The sequence below is a fragment of the Mustelus asterias genome, chromosome 7 (assembly GCF_964213995.1).
Source record: "Mustelus asterias chromosome 7, sMusAst1.hap1.1, whole genome shotgun sequence".
NCBI lineage: Eukaryota > Metazoa > Chordata > Chondrichthyes > Carcharhiniformes > Triakidae > Mustelus > Mustelus asterias.
This window is the reverse complement of record NC_135807.1, coordinates 132,085,004-132,107,881: the sequence shown is the minus strand read 5'-3', so window position 1 is coordinate 132,107,881 and position 22,878 is coordinate 132,085,004. Positions and strand designations below refer to the sequence as shown.

The window sequence follows — 22,878 nt, the reverse complement described above, 5'->3', positions numbered from 1 at the left end:
AGAGTATGTCCAGGATGCGTGGGGTCCTTAACTATGCTGGCTGCTTTTCCAAGGCAAGGGGAAGTGTAGACAGAGTCAATGGATGGGAGGCTGGTTTGGGTGATGGACTGGGCTTCATTCACGACACTTTGTAGTTTTTTGCGGTCTTGGGTAGAGCAGGAATCATACCAAGCTGTGATACAACCAGAAAGAATGCTTTCTATGATGCACCTGTAAAAGCTGGTGAGAGTTGTAGCTGACATGCCAAATTTCCTTAGTCTTCTGAGAAAGTAGAGGCGTTGGTGGGCTTTCTTAACTAGAGTGTCGGCGATGGAGTGGACCAGGATAGGTTGTTGGTGATCTGGACACCTAAAAACTTAAAGCTCTCGACCATTTCTACTTCATCCCCATTGATGTAGACAGAGGCATGTTCTCCACTATGCTTCCTGAAGTCGATGACTATCTCCTTCTGATTGTTGTATGACTATGGCATTGACTAAATTATGTGTTTTAGCGATGTTGATTGAGGAATTGGCATTGGCCAAGATGCTGGGTGAGAAGCTCGTTGGCTCTTCTTCAGAATGGAGTCATGGAATCTCTCTGGTCCATCCATTCGAGTGCCTTGGTAATCATTTGAAATTCAACGTTCTTGGATTTGTAACCATCATCTGTATTTCCTGAGTGCAGGAAGAGAAGCATGGGCAACATTCTCTCTCTCTCTTCTGCAATATTCAAGATTGGCCTGGTGGCACAGTGGTTAGCACTGCTGTCTCACAGCTCCAGGGATCCAAGTTCAAGTGCTGGCCTTGGGTGACTGTGTGGAGTTTGCATGTTCTCCCTGTGTCAGCGTGGGTTTCCTGCGGGTACGCCGGTTTCTTCCCACACTCCAAAGATGTGCGGGTTAGGTTGTTTGGTCATGCTATATTGCCCCTTAGTGTCATGGGAATTAGCAGGGTAAATACAGGGGTTACCGGGATAGGCCTGGGTAGGTATAATAACTCCAGGAGTCAGCTGTAATGGAACAGTACCTTATTGCACAAACTAAAGTAAAGCAAAACCACAAACCTGTGATGAACGTAAACAGGTCCCAACTGGTACAACACAACAATGGACCCGCACAGACGCCTGCACGAGCTCCACCTGATAAGGTAATTACCAATCACCAGGGGCATGTATTCCATGCGTCCGACAAGGAGGTCAATCAGTGACTTCCCCATGCAAGTCCTGGGGGTAATAGAATCATAGAACCATACAGTGTGGAAGAGACCCTTCGGCCCATCAAGTCTGCATCGACACATTAGAAGCACCTGAGCTCCCACCTAATCCCATTTACCAGCACTTGGCCCATGGCCCTGAATGTTATGATGTGCCAAGGGCTCATGCAGGTACTTTTTGAAGGATGTGAGGCAACCTGCCTCCATCACCCTCCCAGGCAACACATTCCAGACCGTCACCACCCTCTGGGTGAAAAGGTTTTTCCTCACATCTCCCCAAACCTTCTGCCCCTCATCTTGAACCTGTGAACCCCGCATGACTGACCCTTCAATTCAGGGAAACAGCTGCTCCTTATCCATTCTGTCCATGTCCCTCATAAGCTTGTACATGGATTTCATAGAATCACAGTGCAGAAGGAGGCCTTTCGCCCCATCGAGTCCGCACCAGCCACAATTCCACCCAGGCCCTATTCCGTAACCTCTGCAAATCCCCCTGACACTAAGGGACAATTTAGCATGGCCATTCAACCTAACCCACACATCTTTGGACTGTGGGAGGAAACCGGAGCACCCGGAGGAAACCCACACAGACAGAGGGGGGAGAAGGTGCAGACTCCATGCAGACAGTCACCCGAGGCCGGAATTGAACCCGGGTCCCCGGCGCTCCGCGGTAGCAGTGCTGAACACTGTGCCGCCCGCCGCACCATCCTACACCTTTTGGGATTGCTGTCAGAGCGGGCTCGACAGGCCGAATGGCCTCTTCCTGCACAGTGGTGATTAATCTACGATTATTTAAAAAAGAGAGAAAAGGTTTGTTTGTCTGAAAGGAGGGTGAATTAGATCTGAAAGAGAACCTGGTGTGGGTTGGGCACAAGGCTTGTGGACTTGCTGGATGGGAGGGGGAGGAGGGCTGGGATGGATGAGATAATGGAGATGACGTAACTGATCAATGACGTAACTAGGCGATGACGTGATAGCATCATGACGTAAGAGCAATGTGACGTCACTGCACTGTGACGTAGGCGCTGGCGCCCGGGGGATTGTGGGAGGCGAACCTACCCACTTTAAGATGGCGGATAGTATTCCTTTACACCCGGTGCGGAACCTGCAAAAGAGACAGGAATATTACCCGGGGAGACAGAGCAGGTACCGTCACTGCCTCCGTTCCGTTCACACACACTAACACACCGTGCCCGCACAGCGAGCGCTCGATCGGCGCTTAGACAGAGAGGGAGATGGGGCTGTTGCTGCTGGGGGTTGAAAGGGGGTGGGGAGATGAGGAACCTGGGCCCGGCTCCCTCCTTCCAACCTGCACACCCTGTAACCCCGGGTAATCGATGTGAACCGCTGCTGCCTCTCATTGGGTGCGGGCTCCCAAGGCCTGGGTCGCAAGTGCCATCAGCACCCACCTCCGCTTGTAGCTCAATGGGTAGCAGCACTCTGTGTGTGTGTGTGTGTCTCTCACTCTGTGTCTTTCTCCTGTGTGTTCAAGCTTCACTCCCAGAGGCTGGGACACCAGAAATAGAATCCAGGCTGGCAGGACTGGAGGTGTGCTGCCCTGTCAGTGGTGCCCTCTTTCCTCCACTTCTGCTGGCATCTGTGGGCACTGCGGTCCATCATCTGTATTGCTCCAACATTTCTGAATGTGGTTGTTGGTGGATGTTAAACTGAGACCCCACAGGTGGATGTAAAGGATCCTGTGGCATTATTTTGAAGAAAAGCAGCCAAATTATCCTGGTGTCCTGGCCAATATTTATTCCTGAATGAACATCACATAAACAGACTATGGTCGTTCGCATGTTGCTGTGTGTGGGATCTTACTATATGCAAATTGGCTGCTGCTTTTCGCACCTTACCGTGGTGATGACACTTTAAAAGTACTTCATTGGCTGTAAAGTGTGTTGCGATATCCAATGGTTGTGGAAGGTGTTCCGTTAATATGCCTCTTAAAACATTTCTGAAGAAGAGTCATACTGGACTCAATGTTGACTGTTTCTCTCTCAGATACTTCCAGACCTGCTGAGCTTTCCAGCACTTTCTGGTTTCAATCTATATAAAAGCTAGAAAAGTGCAAACAAGCTCTTCCCTCTTCTGCTAGGAGATATTTGAGGTGGGAGTTGATTTGCGGGAGGTTAGCAAAAATGCTGAAGTAAACATCCCCCCCCCCCCCCCCCCCGCTTCTGTTTATCTACATTATAAAAGCAAAGCAAACTAATTGTACCAAAGAACATTGCATTTGTTTAAGCTTATATGGGCAAGATACTCTAAAGTTAATCAATATTGGTGAATGATCAAAAAGTGAAATTGCAAATTATTTAACTTGATGAAATGGTGTTTGTTTATAATTCCAAGCAATATTTTTAAAACAGTTGATCTGTGTATAAGAAATTTAGGCCACATTTATCAACAAGTGAGATCGTTCATTCTCTATTGCAGGACAGAGTTCTGAAAATAAAATAAGTCATTTTATTTGACTGATATTTCTATATGATAGACCACACATGGTTTTGTGCTTTTGAGTTTAATGGGAAGAATAGGCTTTTCCCATAATATTTTCTTATGGGTGAGTGAACAGTATTAGGACTGTTTGATTGTGTGGAAAGTAAACATAAATATTAATTGGTTGGGCTGAAGCAGTTGTTGTGTATTGTAATTTATGTGGTTAGGAGCATGGTTTAAGTGGGTGATAATTGGTTGTTTTAAAATGACAATCAGAAGGCTGATGAAGCTTAAAAAAAATGCCAAAGTATTGTGATGCACCTGAACTGATCTTGTTAGATCCTATTTGGGAAGCCAAAGAAAAGTTAATTTAAAAGTCCAATTTTTGAATGTGTGTTCATTGTGCTTTTTAATTTTACAGATGCAAAATAATCTTTTTGCCTTTGCTGGCTTGTTTCAAACAATCATCCATCTAGAGCTTGAAATTTACAAGCTGTTGCTTTTGACCTGTGAGAGATTTCAGTTGCTACATACGCAGCTGCTACCCGTGAACAATGGCATGTAAAATATGCTGGTGATGGGACCTTTTTTTGGGTAGTGAAGAGATAAAGCCATTTGTAGGTGTAGTACAGATGCTTGTGGCTGGACTTCAAATGATTTTGGCCTACTTGTCCGAGAGCAGTATATTCAGCAGTGAACTTGGGAGTGAGAATTTGATCTGTTTCAATGAACATCCAGGTTGACTTCACAATAATTTCACAAGCTGCTTTCTCAAAATCAGTGAACTACATTCAGTATACTTTCTGTTGATAAATTAGTAACTTTACTCAAACCACTGATTTTCTTCAATCCAACCTTGGTTAAAGTCAGGTTGTCAAGGGAAATTATAATTTGGTGACAGATAGTGGCTATAATTTTTTTAAAATGTGTATATTAAGTGTTGAGCTATTGGCGAAATTGTTTCCTGATTTCAATCTGCATACTTTTCTCAATTCATGTGGAATTTGTTGTTGGGTCCTTTGGTTGATGCCAGCACTCGAGATAATTACTATCCTTTATGTGCTCTTCCACTCTCAGTTCCAGCTCTCTCACTACTCCTGACTCAGCTCCACACCTCATTGAAACTACCTGCGGTGGTGCAGACTTAAATATTGTTGATAGCTCCCTTTAACTTTCTTCACTTTATTTTAAAAAAACGATACATTATTTACTTAAAACCCTCTGATTTTCATTCTGCTGACTGCTATTTTTATCATTATTTACCTTGCTGCAGTAATTTCCTATTTTATCAAAGGTATTAACCCATTCACAAATGCTTAATGGCTGCAAAGAACATTGCTTTAAATTTTTGCCTTTTGGCAGGGAAGGTCATATTTAAATGTACAGTGACAGGAAGAGAAATGTAAATCTGCTCAAACAAATAAGTCTTAAAATCAAACCGTTGTTAAATTGTCTGTCTAGTTATCTTTAACATTTTTACCTGAGCAACGTCAGTGGAGGTTAACTAATGTTGCCATGAATCTGTTTATGTAATATAAAGAAAATAAAAAATCTCCAGTTTCCAGCCAATTTCAGTGTAAATGTAGATAAATCCTCCCTTCTGGAGGAGGAGCAAGCCAAGGTCAATAAGTGAGAGTTGCATTTATATAGTGCCTTTTGTCACCTTAACGCCCCAAAGTGTTTCACAGCCAATGATGGTTGTTTGTTTATATAGGGTTAGTTGGTGCACAGCAGGCTTCCACACATACTGATGTGATAAAGACCAAATAATCTGTCTAGAATGATAAATGTTGACCCTGACACTGGGCTGAAAATTGCCATGAGGTTTTTTGCATCCACCTGAGGGCAGGTGGGAGCTCAGTTTAACATCTTATCCGAATGTCGACATGACCGACAGTGGAATTCCCTCGGCACTGCACTGGTGTTGCTTGAATCTTACTCATTGACTCATCTGAATAATTGTTGTGGAAAGTGGTGAGGAAAAGAATCACACTGTTGCATTAAAGAACATACATATGTGTGCAATTGTTATTGTGGTATCCATGATGGCTTTGATTCGTGAGCAGTTGGTGTGCAACTGGTATTTATAGGTTTGGTTGAGTGTTAAGTTAATATTGACATACTAATTTAGCATTTATAAGTGACCTTGATATTGGTTTTATGAAAACCAGTGCTAATTATGAGCTTGTAATTTGTATCAAAGTTGACGCCTCACTGCCAGGCTAAGTGAGCAATTACTAATGTGGAAAGGATCATATTCCAGTCTTATCAAGACTTGGGCGGAAAGGATTACTTAGAAGCAGTGCAATTCATTGCCTTGGGACTGTACCCTTTGTTCCAGTTCTCGTGACTATTATTTGGGTCGGCTATTTTCTTGTCCAGGATGGTCCTTCGTTTGCCATTGGGCACTCTGGGACCATACTCTGATTGTGCTCAAGCTGTTCCCTGCCAAGCGAACCAAGAAGGTTAAATTTTGACAAAGGGTCATCTGGACTTGAAATGTCAGCTCTTTTCTCTCCTTACAGATGCTGCCAAACTTGCTGAGATTTTCCAGCATTTTCTTTCAAGGCTAAATTGGTGATATCTTAAGCATATTCTTTTGGGGACCCTGAATATTTGCAAATTTTTTTTTGCTGGAAACTTAATTGTGCCACTTATGTTTACCTGAATGCAAAAGTCAAAGCCGACATTCCAGCACAGCACTATCAGTGGTGCCATCTTTTGGGTGAGACATTAAACTAAAGCCACATTAGCTTGCTGGAATGGACGTAAATGATTCCATGACAATGTTTCAAAGAAAACCGCGGGAGTTATTCCTCCTGCCCTGGCCAATATTTATTCCTCGATCAGCATCACAAAGGACTCTCTGGCCATTATCACATTGCACTTTGTAGGAAGCTTGCTGTGTTCAAGGTGGCCGCTGCTGTGTTTCCTATAGCACAGTAAGAAATCTCACAACACCAGGTTAAAGTCCAACAGGTTTATTTGGTAACAAAAGCCACTAGCTTTCGGAGTGCTGCCCCTTCGTCAGGTGAGTGGGACGAAGGGCAGCGCTCCGAAAGCTAGTGGCTTTTGCTACCAAATAAACCTGTTGAACTTTAACCTGGTGTTGTGAGACTTCTTACTGTGTTTACCCCAGTCCAACGCCGGCATCTCCGCATCATTTCCTATAGCACAACAGAGACTCACTTGAGAAGCACTTCTTTGGCTGCAAAACACTTTTGAGATAGCTGATGGTTATGAAGAACACTATATAAGTACATGTCTGTCTTTTCTTTAATTGTAGTTCTGGTACCAGACTGTGCCAAGATTTATTTTTCAGGAGATGATATTCCATATGCTTCAGCGAGGAAACCAGAAGTGTTGGCATTCCAGAAGAAAAATCTTCAAAGGGATAAAGTGGCTGATAAATAAATTGATTTGGACTAAGCAAGGACCTTGATTCGGCTTCAATAGCCCAAGATGAACATCTTACCCAATTTAACAATATGAGAGTGGGAGAAGCTGTGCTTTTTCCTCACTGTTGCACCACACAAGCATCTTGTTGAGAAAATTTCTGTCCTTTTTTTTTGAAATGATTGTTAATGCCACCCTGTCGCAATTAATCAGTAGTTTGATCAGTCGTCTGGATTGGAGTAATTTGGCACTTGTGGTGATGTATGAATTATCTGGATGTCTTCAAGGTGAATGGTGTTGCCCCAACTTGATAGATCTTCCCCTGTCTTTTTAGAATAAATATTTCAGTTTATGTCCAAGAACTGGCCAGCAGACTTTTATAAATGATTCCCTGGATTTAGTCCTTTGGTTTCAGGATTGAAACTTTTTTCTGAAGTCTTGATAAGGATGGCCCTTTCCTGGTGACATAGAGTTTAATCTGGTTTCTAGATTTGTTCCCTGGCCTGTGTTGAGTGCGTTGAATTCAGCTGGTTGTGCTATGAACCGTTTAGTGCATCTGGGTTATTGTGGGAAAATTAGCTGAGGGAGATAAATGTTGTGATGATTAGATTATGATTAGGGCTCTACTCCCTCCAGTCCTGCCCCTTACCACCTCCCTCTGGCCCTCCCCATTACTACTGCCCTCTATACCTTGCCAATGCTGTTGAATAGTAACGCATGATTAATTGTTTTGGCGAGGAACTGGAGGGCAGATGTCATCCGTTGAATTTATTCCAGTATCAATGGTTTTGGTGAAAGGAGATTGGGACTTAGGTTGCACAAGAGGAAATGGATTTGGTTTAATTTGTTTTCCATATTGCGTGTCAGTTGTATACATGAATAAGTTGATTACAGAACTATTACATCCTGCCGAGACTGGCCTTTAAAAGTATGAAATAATCCCTGGCAACATTTGCTGTCGACTTAATAATGACATGAAGGAGCAGCGCTCCGAAAGCTCATGGCATTTGCTACCAAATAAACCTGTTGGACTTTAACCTGATGTTGTTAAAACTCTTACTGTACTTAATACACTCCATAGAGCACGGGGAAAATTGGTGCAGAGGAAACATTGGAATAATGGACTGGAACTTCTTTTCTTTCCTTGCAAAAATAACAGCATAGGAAGCTCAATGTTATTTTGGATACTGGTGGTGGTGAGTGGGGGGGTGGGAGGGGGGTCACAACATGTGGTCTCTTTATCAGGGAATAAGTAATTGAAAACAGTGCAAGATTTACTGATACAAAGCTGAATCGTGCACACTTAACACAGTTAACCACGCTAGACTTAATATAAATACAGAATACTGTGAATGCTGGAAATCTGAAATGCAAACAGGAAATGTTAGGAATAATTAGCAGGTCTGGCAGCATCTATGGAGAGAGAAACAGTCAATGATTCAGGTTGGTGATCTTTAGATGAAAGGTCATCGACCTGAAACCTTAGCTCTTTTTTTTCTCCCAAGGTGCTTCCTCACCTGAGTAGGATTTTCTGTTTCTATCGCATTAGGATTTGTAATGTATAGGCATTGCTTAGTATTCTTTTGTATGTGGTGCTTCTTTGAGGCCTACACAATTGGACTAGACAGAAACATGAGTAGAGGCAGGCGTCAGTCAGGATTCCAGTAAATGTGAGCAGCATTTTGCACAGTCAGTTGATGTTTATATTGAAAGTGCCCAAAGAAATGTGATTAAAAGTGCAACCAATGTTGGGATAGTAGAGGTGGGGAGATTCTGAACTCGGACTCAAACATAACCTTTGAGAAACTCTGCAGGAAGTTGGTGGACACAGTAAGAAGTTTAACAACACCAGGTTAAAGTCCAACAGGTTTATTTGGTAGCAAAAGCCCATGAGGACTGTGTTCTTTTATCTTCCAAAGCAATATGACTTGTGTATAGGTGACCAATATAATAGCTATGTATCTTTATATAACTTCCCCTTCCAGTTTTTTTTGTCTTCCTTTCTTTCAGGTGATGAATGAACATGTGGTGTAGTTTCCTGGTCAGAACAGGTGGGGCGATTGTAATGCCCCCACAGTCAAATAACCTGCCATCACACTGTTTAAGCTCCCAGAAGAATAGGCATAAGGTGGTCATTCTTCATGCCAGCCTAGACAGTGAATGCCGGCAGACTACTTGATCAGGGAAGAGGCACATATCACCTGGAACTCATCCTGTTCTTGACTGACTTAAATACACATTCTTTAGCAGGGTTCATCAGATAGCATTGCTATCGGAGATCTTGCTGATTTCATTTTCTCCTTTCCTCCCTCGCTGACCCAGTTATGTTCACCAACTCAGGCTAGGGCTGATTGTTAGATTTTTAAAAAAAAGATTTGCACGTCTACTAGAAACTGGATAATTTATGTCCAGTTGAAAATCTGGATGAAACTTTGATTTTTATAATACTTTAGAGTGACTTGAATTGGGTAGAAAAACTTATTCAATTTCAGTTATGTTGATTATAAAGCACTTTTGTACTCAACTACAAAAAATGTTTTGAAAGTATTTCAGCACTGTATATTTCCCCCTTGATGAATGAAATTAAATTTCAGAAGTTCTATGAATGAACATTTGTCAACTATTATTTGAAGTTTAACCAGAGGAAATGAATTCTAAAAGTAGTTGGTGTATGAATGAAGGGATAATCTCTAGGGTGGGGAAGAGCTGCAACAGACCACAAAGGATTATATGCAACAAGGAATTAGGAATGTTAATGGTTGCGGTAAGGGGGTAAATGAATTAAATGTTACTGGTAGTTTGTGAATTGTTTTTGTTTCATCAAAATTGGGAAATGACTTTTTTTCTGATGAATTGGCAAGTGCAATTATCCAATATTTGTGCAATTATAGCGCTACCTTTCAGTAAAACAAAGTACACATTAAGCTGCATATTTTCGAGTCACGGGATACATTTCAAATATGAATTATTCCTGAGATTTTTCCAAAGTGTTTACAGTAGCAGCAGTTCTTCCATTCAATGTCACTGGAATTGCTGGTACTACTTAGTTGATGCCTTGAAGCTTGGAAATGGCAATCTTTTTTGTCATCTACATCTAGAACTGAGTACATCAATTAGGGTTACTGTGTAAACGCCTGGATTGATCCGTTGTATCCACTTGGTGAATATAAGCTCGTGGTTCAGTGGTAATGAACAACACTGTACTATTCAAATGGAATGTTTAACTTTGAAATTTGAATTATACTTTATTGCTAAGAAGCTGTGGTGATTGAAATGCAATTGTAGTTTGAAAATGCTCCTCTTCTTTGGTGTTCCATAGTGTTCCACTATTTTGCACCGTTTACAGAAGCACAGAAGGGGGCCATTTGGCCCATCATGTCTGCATTTGCTCTTCAAATGAGCAATCCATCTAGTGCCGTTCTGGCTTTGTATAACCCTGTATGTGCTTCCTATTCAAATGATTCGATTTCCTCTTGAATGTCTTGCTCAGGAACGCTTCCACCGCACTGTCTTAAGTAATTTAATTAAGTAATTTGTTTTGTACTAAACCATACATTTTGCTTGTTTAGAATTGCACAATGATACTGTGAAAAAACATCTTTGGCATGTTGCCTGCACCTACCTACCTAATATTTATAAACTACAATTGTTTAGAATGTATTATTGTCGAATAATGAAGTGTTAAGTTTACTGTAATTGTAGCTATAATTTTTGCCAATTCAGGATCTGGACAGGTGTGTGTCTGCCTCATATTTCTCTCTGGATCATCATTATTTCTCCTGAATTGCCATTTGGCTTATTTCTCAGTCTAGTGTAACTTTAAACAGTGAAACAGAACAACAATGTTACATTTGTGCAACTGCAATTTGGTTAGGCATAGTTTACTAATGTGGAAAGTACTTCAGTCATCAATTTAAGTTTTAGATTGTACTGTAGACTGGAGGTACAGTAGAGTAGTGATTATGTTACTCGATTAGAAGGCCTGGGCGAAACCCAGGGAATGTGAGTTTAAATCCCATGGGAATAATTTGAGAATTTAAATTTATTTAAAAAAATAGAATGATCTGGGAGTTAAAAGAATGTCTGAGAAGCTGCCAGATTGTCATTAAAAAAATTCACATAGTTCTGTTATGACTTTTGGGGAAAGAGCTCTGTTGTCATTTGCTGGTGTAGTCTATATGTGATTCCTATCCCATTCCAACTTGCTTGACGCTAAACAGCCCTCTGAAATGGCTGACCAAGCCACTAGGTTCCATCAAACTGCTACTGCAGTGGTTAATGAAGGCAGCCCGCATCACATTCTCTGGGTAACTAACTTTGGCAGTGACATCCATATCCTGAGGCCTGACATTAAATTTACTGTGAATGCTTAAAGCAAAGAAAACAGTGTAATCTTTGCTGTTTTATTCTCCGGGTATGGACTGTTTCTTTCCTAGCTGATGCCTCACTGCCTTCTGCCACACTGGCTCTTTACCTTGGTGTGCATTAACACCTTCAACATTCTTAATTTCATCAAACTCACCAACATGAGTTGATTACAAATCTAACTTGGGCACCATTTCAGATGAATTGTAATTCAGAATTTTAACCGACAAACATTTTTAATGCTCAACAAAACAGAAATTATTTAGGGATATTAATAAAAAATTATTCCTTGAATGCAGCAAATGCCTATCATTCAGGGCTGCATTCAAGAACATTGCAGTTTGTGACATTTTTATGTTGCTCCTTCAATATGAACATTTACTTGATTCATATTTTCAGATGGTTTGATTCTTAATGACAACATAAAGGTTTGGATGATGCTTAACCTGCAATGGATTTTCCACTTGGTGACTTTTCAAGGATCTGTCCTTGGCTGCCTCGTATTTCTCATCCATACAGTCGCTTGGTGATATCACCTGGAAAAACTGTACGTGTGAAAACGAGCACTGACAACACCCATGTCTATCTCCCCATCATCACCTTTCTTGATCCCTGTTGTCAGACTGCTCAACTAGCAGAAATTTCCTTCAAGCAAGTATTGGGAAGATAGAATCACAGAAATGTTACAGCATAGAACAGTGGTTCCCAAAGGGTGCGGCGAGAGAGGATGGCAAGTGTGGCGGGAAGATTCAAGGACAATCAAAGCATTGTTTTATACTTTCTGGATGTCCCATGATATTATAAAGTAGTTGTGTTCTATGTTATGAATCAAGCACTGCTAGGAGTTGTTTTTTGTTTTTGAATGTATTTCTTATCAACAAAAAATTCGGTGTGGCGCGAGCAAATTTTTATTCCGAAAGTGCGGCCCAGTGAAAAAAGTTTGGGAACCACTGGCATAGAAGGAGGCTATCTGGCTCATTGTGTTTGTGCCTGCTGCCTGAATGAACAATTTGCAATTAGTATAATTCCCCACAACCCTGCACGTTCTTGCTTTTTTTTAACAATTGTTTCATGGGATGTGGGTTTCGGTGGCTAGGCCAACATTTGTGTCCAATCCCTTACTGTCCTTGAGAAGGAGGTGGTGAGCTGCATTCTTGAGCCACTGTAGCTACCATATAGTGTAGGTATACCCACAGTGCTGTAGGGGAGGGAGTTCCAGGATTTTGACCCAACAACAGTGAAGGAACAGCGATATCTTTCCAAGCCAGGATGGTGAATGGCTTGGTGGTGTACTTTCAGATGGTTGTGTTCCCATGTATCTGCTGTCGTTGTCCTTCTAGATGGTAATTGTTGTGGGGAAGATACTAAAGCGACTTGATGCGTTCCGACAGTAGATCTTGAAGATGGTGCACACTGCTGCCACTCCATGGTGGTTGATGCGGTGCCAGCCAAGTGGCTACCTTGTCCTGGATGGTGTCAAGCTGCTGGAGTGTTGTTGGAGCAGCACTCATCCTGGCAGGGGAAGAGTATTGCATCAGACTCCTGACTTGTGCCTTGTAGATGGTGGACAGACTTTATAATTGACCTTTGATTTCCCCCTTTATATCTGGTGGCGTATTTTCCCGAACCCTCCCAAAATATAACAGCAAAGGTCACATTGTTATCTTTGCTTTAAGCACCCAGTAAATTCCCATCTATTGAATAACTAGCAGAATAAACTTGACACAAGATAAAAGTAGAAGGGTTGGTTTATTTCATGCGCACACGAAATGCGGGAATGAGGTTTTGCAATGTCAGTCCCTTTTGCACAATAAAGGAAAGGGGTACAGGGCCAGATCATAAAAATGCAAGTTATGGTTTTTCATGAGTCTGAAGGTTAGGAAATCCTCTGCTATGAGTCATGGCTAGTCAGGGTAAAGGCCTTGTCCATTTTTATTAATAAACATGCTAATTTTACAGAGTAGCTTGGTTGAGGTAAATGTATATTGATATTTTCCTTCCCGTCTTAACTGGGACAATGGAGAGACACTACTCCTGTAAATGCGTGCTAAATTGCTCAAATCCTCAAGGGTTTGTTCTGGTGCATGGGAACCGTGAATTGGAATGGAAACAAGAGCTTGTAGATACAATGCACTTGTGTCCCTTTTCTTTATATTACTAATTTCACTTGGAATGATGTAAAATAAACATAGTGCTGCTGTCTCCAGAGGCACCAGGCCCAATTAAAGCTAGGCTTTTTACAAGCACCTTCAAACATAACCAGTTCACACGAAGAATCCCGAAGCCATAAGCCGCCATTCTTTTGGGAGCAAGCCGAACACAACTGTTTCTGTATAGACAGCAAAACAGTGGCCTGCACTAACCTTTAATCATTGGGGTAGGTCTAGCTACTTGATATACCAAATGCTGACTATGAAATAATTTCTTGCACTGTGACAAAATGTGCCCCAAAGGGGAAATTAAACCTCTTTGGATGCTTTATGTTAAATGTGTTATATAAACATGTTATAGTTGAGGATTAATAGTGTGTAACTTACTGTATGGTCTGGTTGAAGGTACAAAGGGTGTTTGCTGTTTAAATTGCTACCTTCCAATCCTTAAGAATTATTCTAGAATCTAAGGAATTCTGGAAGATCAAAACCGATGCATCTGGGCAATTCTGGTTTCTGAACAATAGATTTCGAGGCTGGAGAGCTTAGTGTATTGAACAACTTGTTGGAGCTACACACTAACAAACCTCAGGGTCTTGATGGACGTGGGTCTTGAAAAAACTGGCTAGTGAGATGGTTGGTTTTAATTTTCTAAAATTTCTTAGATTTGGTTAAGATCCCATTAGAATGGAAAATAGCAAATGCAGCTTCTTTATTCAGAAAGGGAGGAAAACAGAAAACAGGAACCACAGGCCACTTTAGATTAGCATCTGTCATAGGGAAAATGTTAGTTATTATTAATGTTAGTTATTATTAAAGATGTGGAGGCAAACTCGTTGGGGTCTTTTAAGAGACTTCTGGATGAGTACATGGGATTTAATGGGATTGAGGGCTATAGATAGGCCTAGAGGTGGGGATGTGATCGGCGCAACTTGTGGGCCGAAGGGCCTGTTTGTGCTGTGACTTTCTATGTTCTATGTTCTATGTTATAGCAGGGCACTTAGAAATATTCAAAGCAATCAGGCAGAGTCAACATGATTTTGTGACAGAGACATAATGTTTAACCAAATGAGTTCTTTGAAGGCGTCATGTGCTTTGGATAAAAGAGACCATGGATGTACTGTACTTAGATTTTCAGAAGGCACTGATAAATTGCCACACAAAGTTATTGTGAAAAATAAAAGCTCATGGTGTAGGGGGTGACATACTGAGTTGGCATAAATGGGTGTTGTCCTGGTTGACAGGGTATGATGGGTGGTGTGCCACAGGGATCAGTGTTGGTTCTCAACATTTTGCAATTTATATAGATGATTTGGATGAAGGGACCAGAAGAATGTTTGCTAAATTTCCTGGTAGGAAAGTAAATTGTGAAAGGGATGTAAGGAAGCTACAAGGAGGTATAGTTTAAGTGAGTGGGCAAAGATCTTTAAAACAGAGTGTAATGTGGGCAAATGTGAAATTGTCCATTTTGGCAAGAATAAAAACAAAGCATGTTATCTCAATGGTGGAAGATTGTAGAGCTCTGAAGCAGAATGATCTGGGTGTCCTAGTACATCAGTCGCAAAAGACTAGTGTGCAGGTGCCATGAATAATTAGGAAAGCTAATGAAATGTTGTTGTTTATTGCGAGGGGAATTGAATACCAAAGTATGGAGGTTGTGCTTCAGTTGTACAGGGCATTGATAAGACCACATCTGCAGTACTATGTACAGTATTGGTCTCCTATTTCAGGAAGGATATAATTGCATTAGAAGCGGTTCAGAGAAGGCTTACTACCAGGTGTAGGCATATTGTCTTATGAGGACAGGTTGCACATGCTCGGTTTGTATCCACTGAAGTTTAGAAAAGAGGTGACTGATCAAAACGTTTAAGATCCTGAAGGGTATTGATTTGAGAGGGTGTTTCCTGTTGTGGAAGAATCTAGAACTAGGAGTCATTTTTTTTAAAAACAAGTGGTCGTTTATTTAAAACAGACGAGGAGAAATATTTTCACTGGGGGTCATGAGTCTCTGGAACTCTTCCTCAAAAGACAGTGGAAGCAGTGTCTTTGAATATTTTCTAAGGCCGAGCTAGATAGATTTTTGATGAGTTGGGGGATGAAAGGTTATTGGGGGTAGACAGGAGTTAAGGTTATAATCAGGTCAGCCATGAGTTATTGAATGGCGAAGTGGGCCTGAGGGTCCAAGTGGCTTACTCCTCCTAACTCCTATGTTTGTATGTGAAGAATTACTTCTATATCATCAGGAGTATCGAGCATTTCAGAACCACTTTTTCAAGTAGTTAGATAATGAGTATTTAAATCCCCTGTTTGCATTTCTGAGAAGTGTTCAATTCTGCTTAGATATGTAAGTTCTGAATAAGATATCGTGCCAAGATTAGAACAGTTTTGATGAAAAACCATTTAGAGTTAGCCATGCAAAGGCTAAATGAAGAACACAATCTAAACCTCAACTGCAAATCAATATTCACTTCATGAACTGTTTTTGAATATGTGTAGTTTTGATTTGGCTAATAACTTGACAAATAGAGGGGAGGCAGTGGCATAATGGTAATCCAAAGACCAAGGCTAATATCCTGGTGACCTGGGTTTCTTGGTACTGGGTTCAAATCCCTCCACGGCAGATGGTGAAATTTAAATTTGATATTTAAAAAAACTCTGGAATTAAAAGTCTAATGGCCATGAAACTATTGTTGGTTGGCATTAAAAACCCATCTGGTTCACTCGGGGAACTATATGAAAGGAAATCTGCCATCCTTGTCTGGTCTGCATGTGACTCTGAACACACAGCAGTGTGGTTGAGTTTTAAATGCCCTCTGAAGTGGCCTAGCAAGCCACTCAGTTGTAGGGCAAGTAGGGATGGGCAATAAATGCTGGCCTGGCCAGCGACACCCACATTCCATGAAAGAATAAAGAAAAAAAATACTTTCAGTTGAAGTCTTTGAATTCAAAAGAGAAAATGCTGGAAAATCTCAGCAGGTCTGACAGAATCTGTAAGGAGAGAAAAGAGCTGACGTTTTGAGTCCAGATGGCCCTTTGTCAAAGCTGGTCTTTGAATTCTTTGAAGTCTTTGAATTGTTGGACTAGTTTTTTTTAATCTGAGTATTTTACTGCATGTTATCACTTGCATCAGCTGCCTCATGATATTGTAATAAAAATATTGTGGCAAATCAAATTTAATTGTAAATGATTTCCACTCTACAGAATTTATGAACTGCTTTCAAGAAGGAGCCCATTTAATTGGGCATTTGTAAGTTACTTTTGTCATTTTGTCAGGTAATGTTCCTCCTGTTGGTTCGCCAGCTATCATTTTTGTTGTGCCCTGCTTGTGTCGTTACTACAATCAATTGCGTTTTTTTTAAGCAGCCCCATGACACATAGTAATAAACCGGTACCTACGGAAGCAGATTCTTTGTTAATGCAAACTGTGTTACGGGTATGTTGCAAAGGCAGCCTGGGAATCCATTGTTTTGGGAGTTTGATATATGCATTGTGTAGCACCCAGGATATTGTCAAGAAGCCAGTTGACCAATTTATGTTGCCCATTATTATGATCAGAATTCACAAGCAAGGCCAAAAGAGTAGTGATTGAACATCAACATGCAATATTTCAGTGATTTCAGTTTCAGGCTGGATGGACCAGCAATAAACAGGAGTGCACTTTGTCAGGAGAAGCTAGACCATGATGTAGTAGACAGTTGAAGTAGATGTGAACCTTGCTGGGAGAACAATATTAAATACCTGAGTACTTTAACTTGTCTGAAACCTAAAGAAAAACTGTCTTCCGTTACCCCTTAAAATCTGTTGAATATTTGAGATTTGTGTAAGCCACCATTCAACAATTGTAAGAATCACAAGATTTGACATGCATGGGATAGTGGGACCAAATTATGTTGACACTGGTTTTGAGATGAGAACTGATTGGAAATGCTTTGCTATGTATCACCTGAATTTAATCCCAACCCTTGAAGCAAATAGGAATTATCCACTGATTCTGACAATGCTCAGCTTTCAGAAATTGGGAATATCTATTTCTTGCAGTAGAAAACAATAGTCAAATGGAAGTTCAAGGAATATTCTTCTCCAAGGGTCCCATATTACTGGGGGATTAAAGTTGTCTTCTGGCTTTTAGTGGCTTGCTGTAACCACCTGGGTCTTGCACATACTGCATAGTTTAAACTTTCCTGTTATTTACCTATCTTTTTATATTCTTTGAAACACTGACTAGTATGTCACAACCTTGCACATAGTGGTCAAAGTTTAAGTTATCACTTTAAAGGAGTTACAATGTGAATGCTCACCCTTATAAGTGCAAAAAGAAAATGGTTTTGATCTTCCAGAATTCCTTCGATTCAAGAATACTTCCTAAGGATTGGAAGGTAGCAAACATAACTCTGCTATTTAAGAAAGGGGGAAGTGAGAAAACATGGATGGCCACGTGCCACTAAGTTGTGTGGGTACATGCTGTGCTGCGGCCTGAAAAGCACCTCACAGACCTTGTTCTGAAAGAAATGACTCGCCTGTACGGCCATGCACTGAAAAAAGCAGGCTGTGCACAGCAAACTTTAAAGGGAATATTGACTATAGGCCAGTCAGCCCGACATCAGTCACAGGCAAAATGCTAACCTCTATTATGCTGTAACATCTTAAGCCTGGAAATCTATTGTTCAGAAACATCAATTGTCCAAAATTCTCTTGAGCTGATCAAAGCATAATTTTAGGATGGTATGTTGATTGGAAATGTGGAAGATTTATTGGGATAAGTAAAACAATTTTTGTTACCAATTGATGTTTTATCACTGCTTTTATGTTTCAAGTTTTATGTCTCAACTCAAGGGTGGCACAGTGGTTAGCACTGCTGTCTCACAGCACCAGGGACCGGGGTTCGATGACCTTGGGTGACTGTCTGTGTGGAGTGGAGTTTGCACGTTCTCCTCGTGTCAGTTTAGGTTTCCTCCCACAGTCAGAGATGTGCAGGTTAGGTGTATTGGCCAAGGTAAATTGCCCCTTGTTGTGTAGGTTAGGTGGATTAGCCATGATAAATGTGTGGGGTTACAGGGACAGGGTGGGTGTTATATATTTAAAATGGTTGCTTTAAGAACTGACCACATGATTTGGTGCTGATGCCATTAGGGTGTTTGGAGGCTGCTGTTTTACTTAAAGGCAAAATGTTATGGATACTGGAATCTAAAACAAAAACAGAAAATGCTGGAAAATCTCATCAAGTCCGACAGCATCAGAATAGAGTCAATGTTTCGAGTCAGGCAGACCCTTCATTAGAGGATCTGACTGCAAAGAACAGCTCTTCAGTAAATCTGTTGTGACTTGAATCTATGTGTGCAAACTACATTTTTTTTTGTTAAAACCCACAGCTCCTAATATAGATAGGATGTTACAAAGAAAATTGGAGGTGAGATTTTGTTTCATTGAAACACCAAGAAAAGATCTTAACTGGCTGACAAGAATTATGGCTGTGAAGAAGCGAATGTCCAGAAATATGATCAAGAGCTCCAATTGGATGTATTATCCATACAGGGTGAATCACGGAAATTCTGGGTGATTCTGAAGTTAAATGGACAACATATTGGGATGGAGGTTGATGCTGGTCCTGCTGTATCTTTAATTCCCGAGGCTACATATCAAGAAAAGCTAAACCATCTTCCTTTAAAACCAGTTGATGTGATTTGAAGCTCATACACAGAAGAGATTGTGCAGTTAAAAGGTTAGAAATAGCGGAGTTGCCTCACCATGTGGTCTGTGATTTTCTATCTCTGTTTGGGAGACCATGGTTGGAGAAAGGAAAGCTTAACTGGAGTATTGTCAACAGATTGGTCAATGTCAAAACAGACCTACAGCACCTGGAATGTATTCGAAGAGACACTTGGCTCAGGAGTTTCAGGGAAACTCAAGATAAAGTCGAATAGTCAACTAAAGAGTCTCAAAGCATGAGAGGTGGCATATGCAATTTGTCTCAAGATCAAAGAAGAATTAGTATGACTTGTTAACATTGGTGTTTTAGAACTGGTTACAATGAATGACTGGACTACCCCCATCGTACCTGTCATGAAACCAGATGGTTCAGTTCATATTTGTGCTGATTTTAAAACTACCACTGTTATGTGCTGATCAATATCCACTTCCTTTTAATTGAAGATTTGTTCTGACAGATGGAACTTTCACCCAGAGAATGGTGGGAAACGATCATCTGAAACCAACTCTGCTGGGCTGACCATGTGTTTAGGATGTCAAGAGTCCCAACTGCCAAAGCAAATTATAATCACCCAGCTCAAGGCAGGCTCCTGAAGAATGGAAGCACTTCAAAGACACCCTGAAGGCTTACCTCAAGAAATGCAACATAGACATCAACGTCTGGGTGATCTTTGCTCAGAAGAGAACTACTTGGAGGAACCTCTGATTGAAAGGACACAATTCTTCAAGGAGGCCTGACCGCAAGAGGAGGCCAGGATAAGTAACCTGAGTCAGGAATACCAGCGATCTAGAGTCCAAGGACTGAACCCACCTCCCAGAAACATCTGCCAAGCTTGCGATCAAAGATGCAGCCTGCAGATCAGGCTCATTAGCTACGCAAGGACCCACAGAATCCATGACCAGTAACACAGCAGTTCTTAGGTGGACAATTATACTCCTTACTGAAGAAGACAGTGAGAATGATACAGAATTAGTTCCAAGAGAAGAAATGTCTACCGAAGTTCCAAATCGTACTTCTCGGATCAAGAACAGTCAAATTCAGAATGTAGTATAAAACCAAAGAGGATTAGACATCCTCCTGATCAACTTTCTTATTGACTATGTATAATGATCAATGGTGAATAGTACCGTGTCGAGAGTAAGATTGATCCTATGTGTAACATCATAGTAGTTTGTTGTCATCACCACAAAAATAAAGGGGGAGGGATGTTATATATTTAAAAGGGTTGCATGATTGCTTTAAGAGCTGATCGTGTGATTTGATAGTGCTCTCATTTGGCTGTTGGAGGCTGCTGTTTTACTCTTAGTTTGTACTCTGTGCAGTGCAAAGAACAGCTGTTCAATAAATCTGTTGTTTGAATCTACGTGTGCAAACCATGTTCTTTTATTACAACCCATAACATGGTTAGAATGTTACAGTAGGGTTGTGGGCCTAGGTACAGTGCTCTTTCAGGGGGTTGGTGCAGTCTGAATAACCTCCTGCACGGTAGGGATTCTATGGGTTTATATCTATGGTGTTTTCTGGTTCTCTTACTAGTTAGGACCCATGAAACTGAAGCTAATATATTAATATCGTTTGAGGATTGGTTGATGGCAGGAAAGTAGTAAGAGTATACAGGGCATTAAAACATTACTCTGTTAAAGTTACAAAGCCAATGCATAGAGTGGACTAGGCAAGCCCTTAATGAGTGGCATGGTGGCGCAGTGGTTAGCACAGCTGCCTCACAGTGCCATGAACCCGGGTTCAATTCTGGCCTTGGGTGACTGTTTGCGTGAAGTTTTCATGTCTGTGAGGGTTTCCTCCGGGTGCTCCTGTTTCCTCCCACAGTCCAAAGATATGTTGGTTAGGTGGATTGGTTATGGTAAATTGCACCTTCATGTCAGTGGATTGATGAGCAGGGTAAATACTTGGGGTTATGGGGATAGGGCCTGGGTGGGATTGTTGTCGATGCAGGCTCTACGATTCTGACAGTCCATCTCCTTGCTTGCTCCAAAAACAAACTCAGATTGAATTCATGGTCCCACAAGAGAGACGTACAAGACCTGATCCAATTCATGGTCCCCACAAGAGAGTAAGAGTTTTAACAACACCAGGTTAAAGTCCAACAGGTTATTTGGTAGCAAATGCCATTAGCTTTCGGAGCGCTGCTCCTTCATCAGATGGAGTGGATATCTGATATCCACTCCATCTGACGAAGGAGCAGCGCTCTGAAAGCTAATGGCATTTGCTACCAAATAAACCTGTTGGACTTTAACCTGGTGTTGTTAAAACTCTTACTGTGTTTACCCCAGTCCAACGCCGGCATCTCCACATCATCCCCACAAGAGAGACAGACATACAAGGTCCGAACTGACATGAAAAGGCATTGCACCTGATCTTGGGCTTGATCTGGCATTTGATCTTAATCGAAAGGCTGAGAAGCAATTTTATGGGTTGGCAGACTGGAACTAATAGAGTAACCACAATGATCAGTACTTGGGCTCAGCTATTTGCAATTTATGTTAATGACTTGGATTAGGAGATGGAATGTAATGTACTCAAGTTTGCTGCTGATGCAAAGTCGGGTGGGAAAGTAAGCAGTGAGGACAGAAGAGGCTGCAGAATGATATATACCGGTTCGATGAGTGCGCAAGGACATAGATGGAATATAATGTGAAGAATTGCGGAGGTAAACACTTTAGTGGAAAAAATACAGAATATATTTTGAATAGTGAGAAACAGGGAAATGTTTGCATTCAGAGGAACCTGGGTGCCCTTGTTAGCTTTCTGTGATTAGAGTACATGTAGGTGCAAGCAGTTTGGATGGAAAATGGAATTTGTTTTTACAAAGGGATTGGCTAATAAGAGTAAAAAAGTCTTGTTACTCCAGATGCAGCCTCACCAGTGTCCTGTATTGTGTACAGTTCAAGTCTTGCTTAAGGAAGGATTTCATTGCCCTGAGAGTGTGCAACAAAGGTTCACCGGACTGGTTCCTGGGAAGAGGATGTTGTCCTATAAGGAGGGATTGAGTAGACTAGGCCTATGTTTCTTGGCGTTTAGAAGAATGAGGGGGTGATCTAATGGGGATAAAATGCCTTGCCAGTTCCTTTTTGCTCAATTGTTCACATTGTTTTTTTTAATACTCATTTTAGTAATTTTTCAGTGTTCCGAGTCATCATAACTAGAAATCCAACTTCTCTTGAATGAAAATTTTTATGACTCATTTAATGCTTTAATATTCAATATTCACAACTATTTACTAAAATAAGTAATTGAATTATTAATGTTTGCAGATGGTTGCAGGGTAGATGAAACTAAAGGAGCTGAATCTCAAAACCACAAAGAGAGAATTGACTCCATTTTATAATGTCATTCCATTCTGGAAAGTAGACGAGAAAAATGTTTGTCCTAATAAGGCAGCAGTTTTCCTTTCAAATTATCATTTGGGCACCCTTCTAATTGCTCAATTAGTAAAAATACTAAGTGAAATGGTATTAAGCATTTCTGAAGGGCCTTGTTCATGCCCTTGAACAACAGTAGTATGCTGCAGTTGATCTCGATGTTATTGAGCAAAGCAACTTAAAATCAGCTACATGTCCAACTCTCTCAAACTTAGTGTTGCACTCTAGACGATGCTTCTTCACCTTGG

General features: G+C 41.1%; 1 protein-coding gene across 1 annotated transcript in view; it reads left to right on the top strand.

Moving 5' to 3' along the window:
* Positions 1-2,234: 2,234 nt before the first annotated feature.
* atp9b (ATPase phospholipid transporting 9B) overlaps positions 2,235-22,878 on the top strand; it is a 286,554-nt gene continuing 265,910 nt past the window's right edge. The window contains exon 1 of the mRNA XM_078216847.1: positions 2,235-2,339. Coding sequence (XP_078072973.1) covers positions 2,263-2,339 — 77 coding nt within the window. The 5' untranslated portion in view covers positions 2,235-2,262. The remainder of the gene's footprint in view (positions 2,340-22,878) is intronic.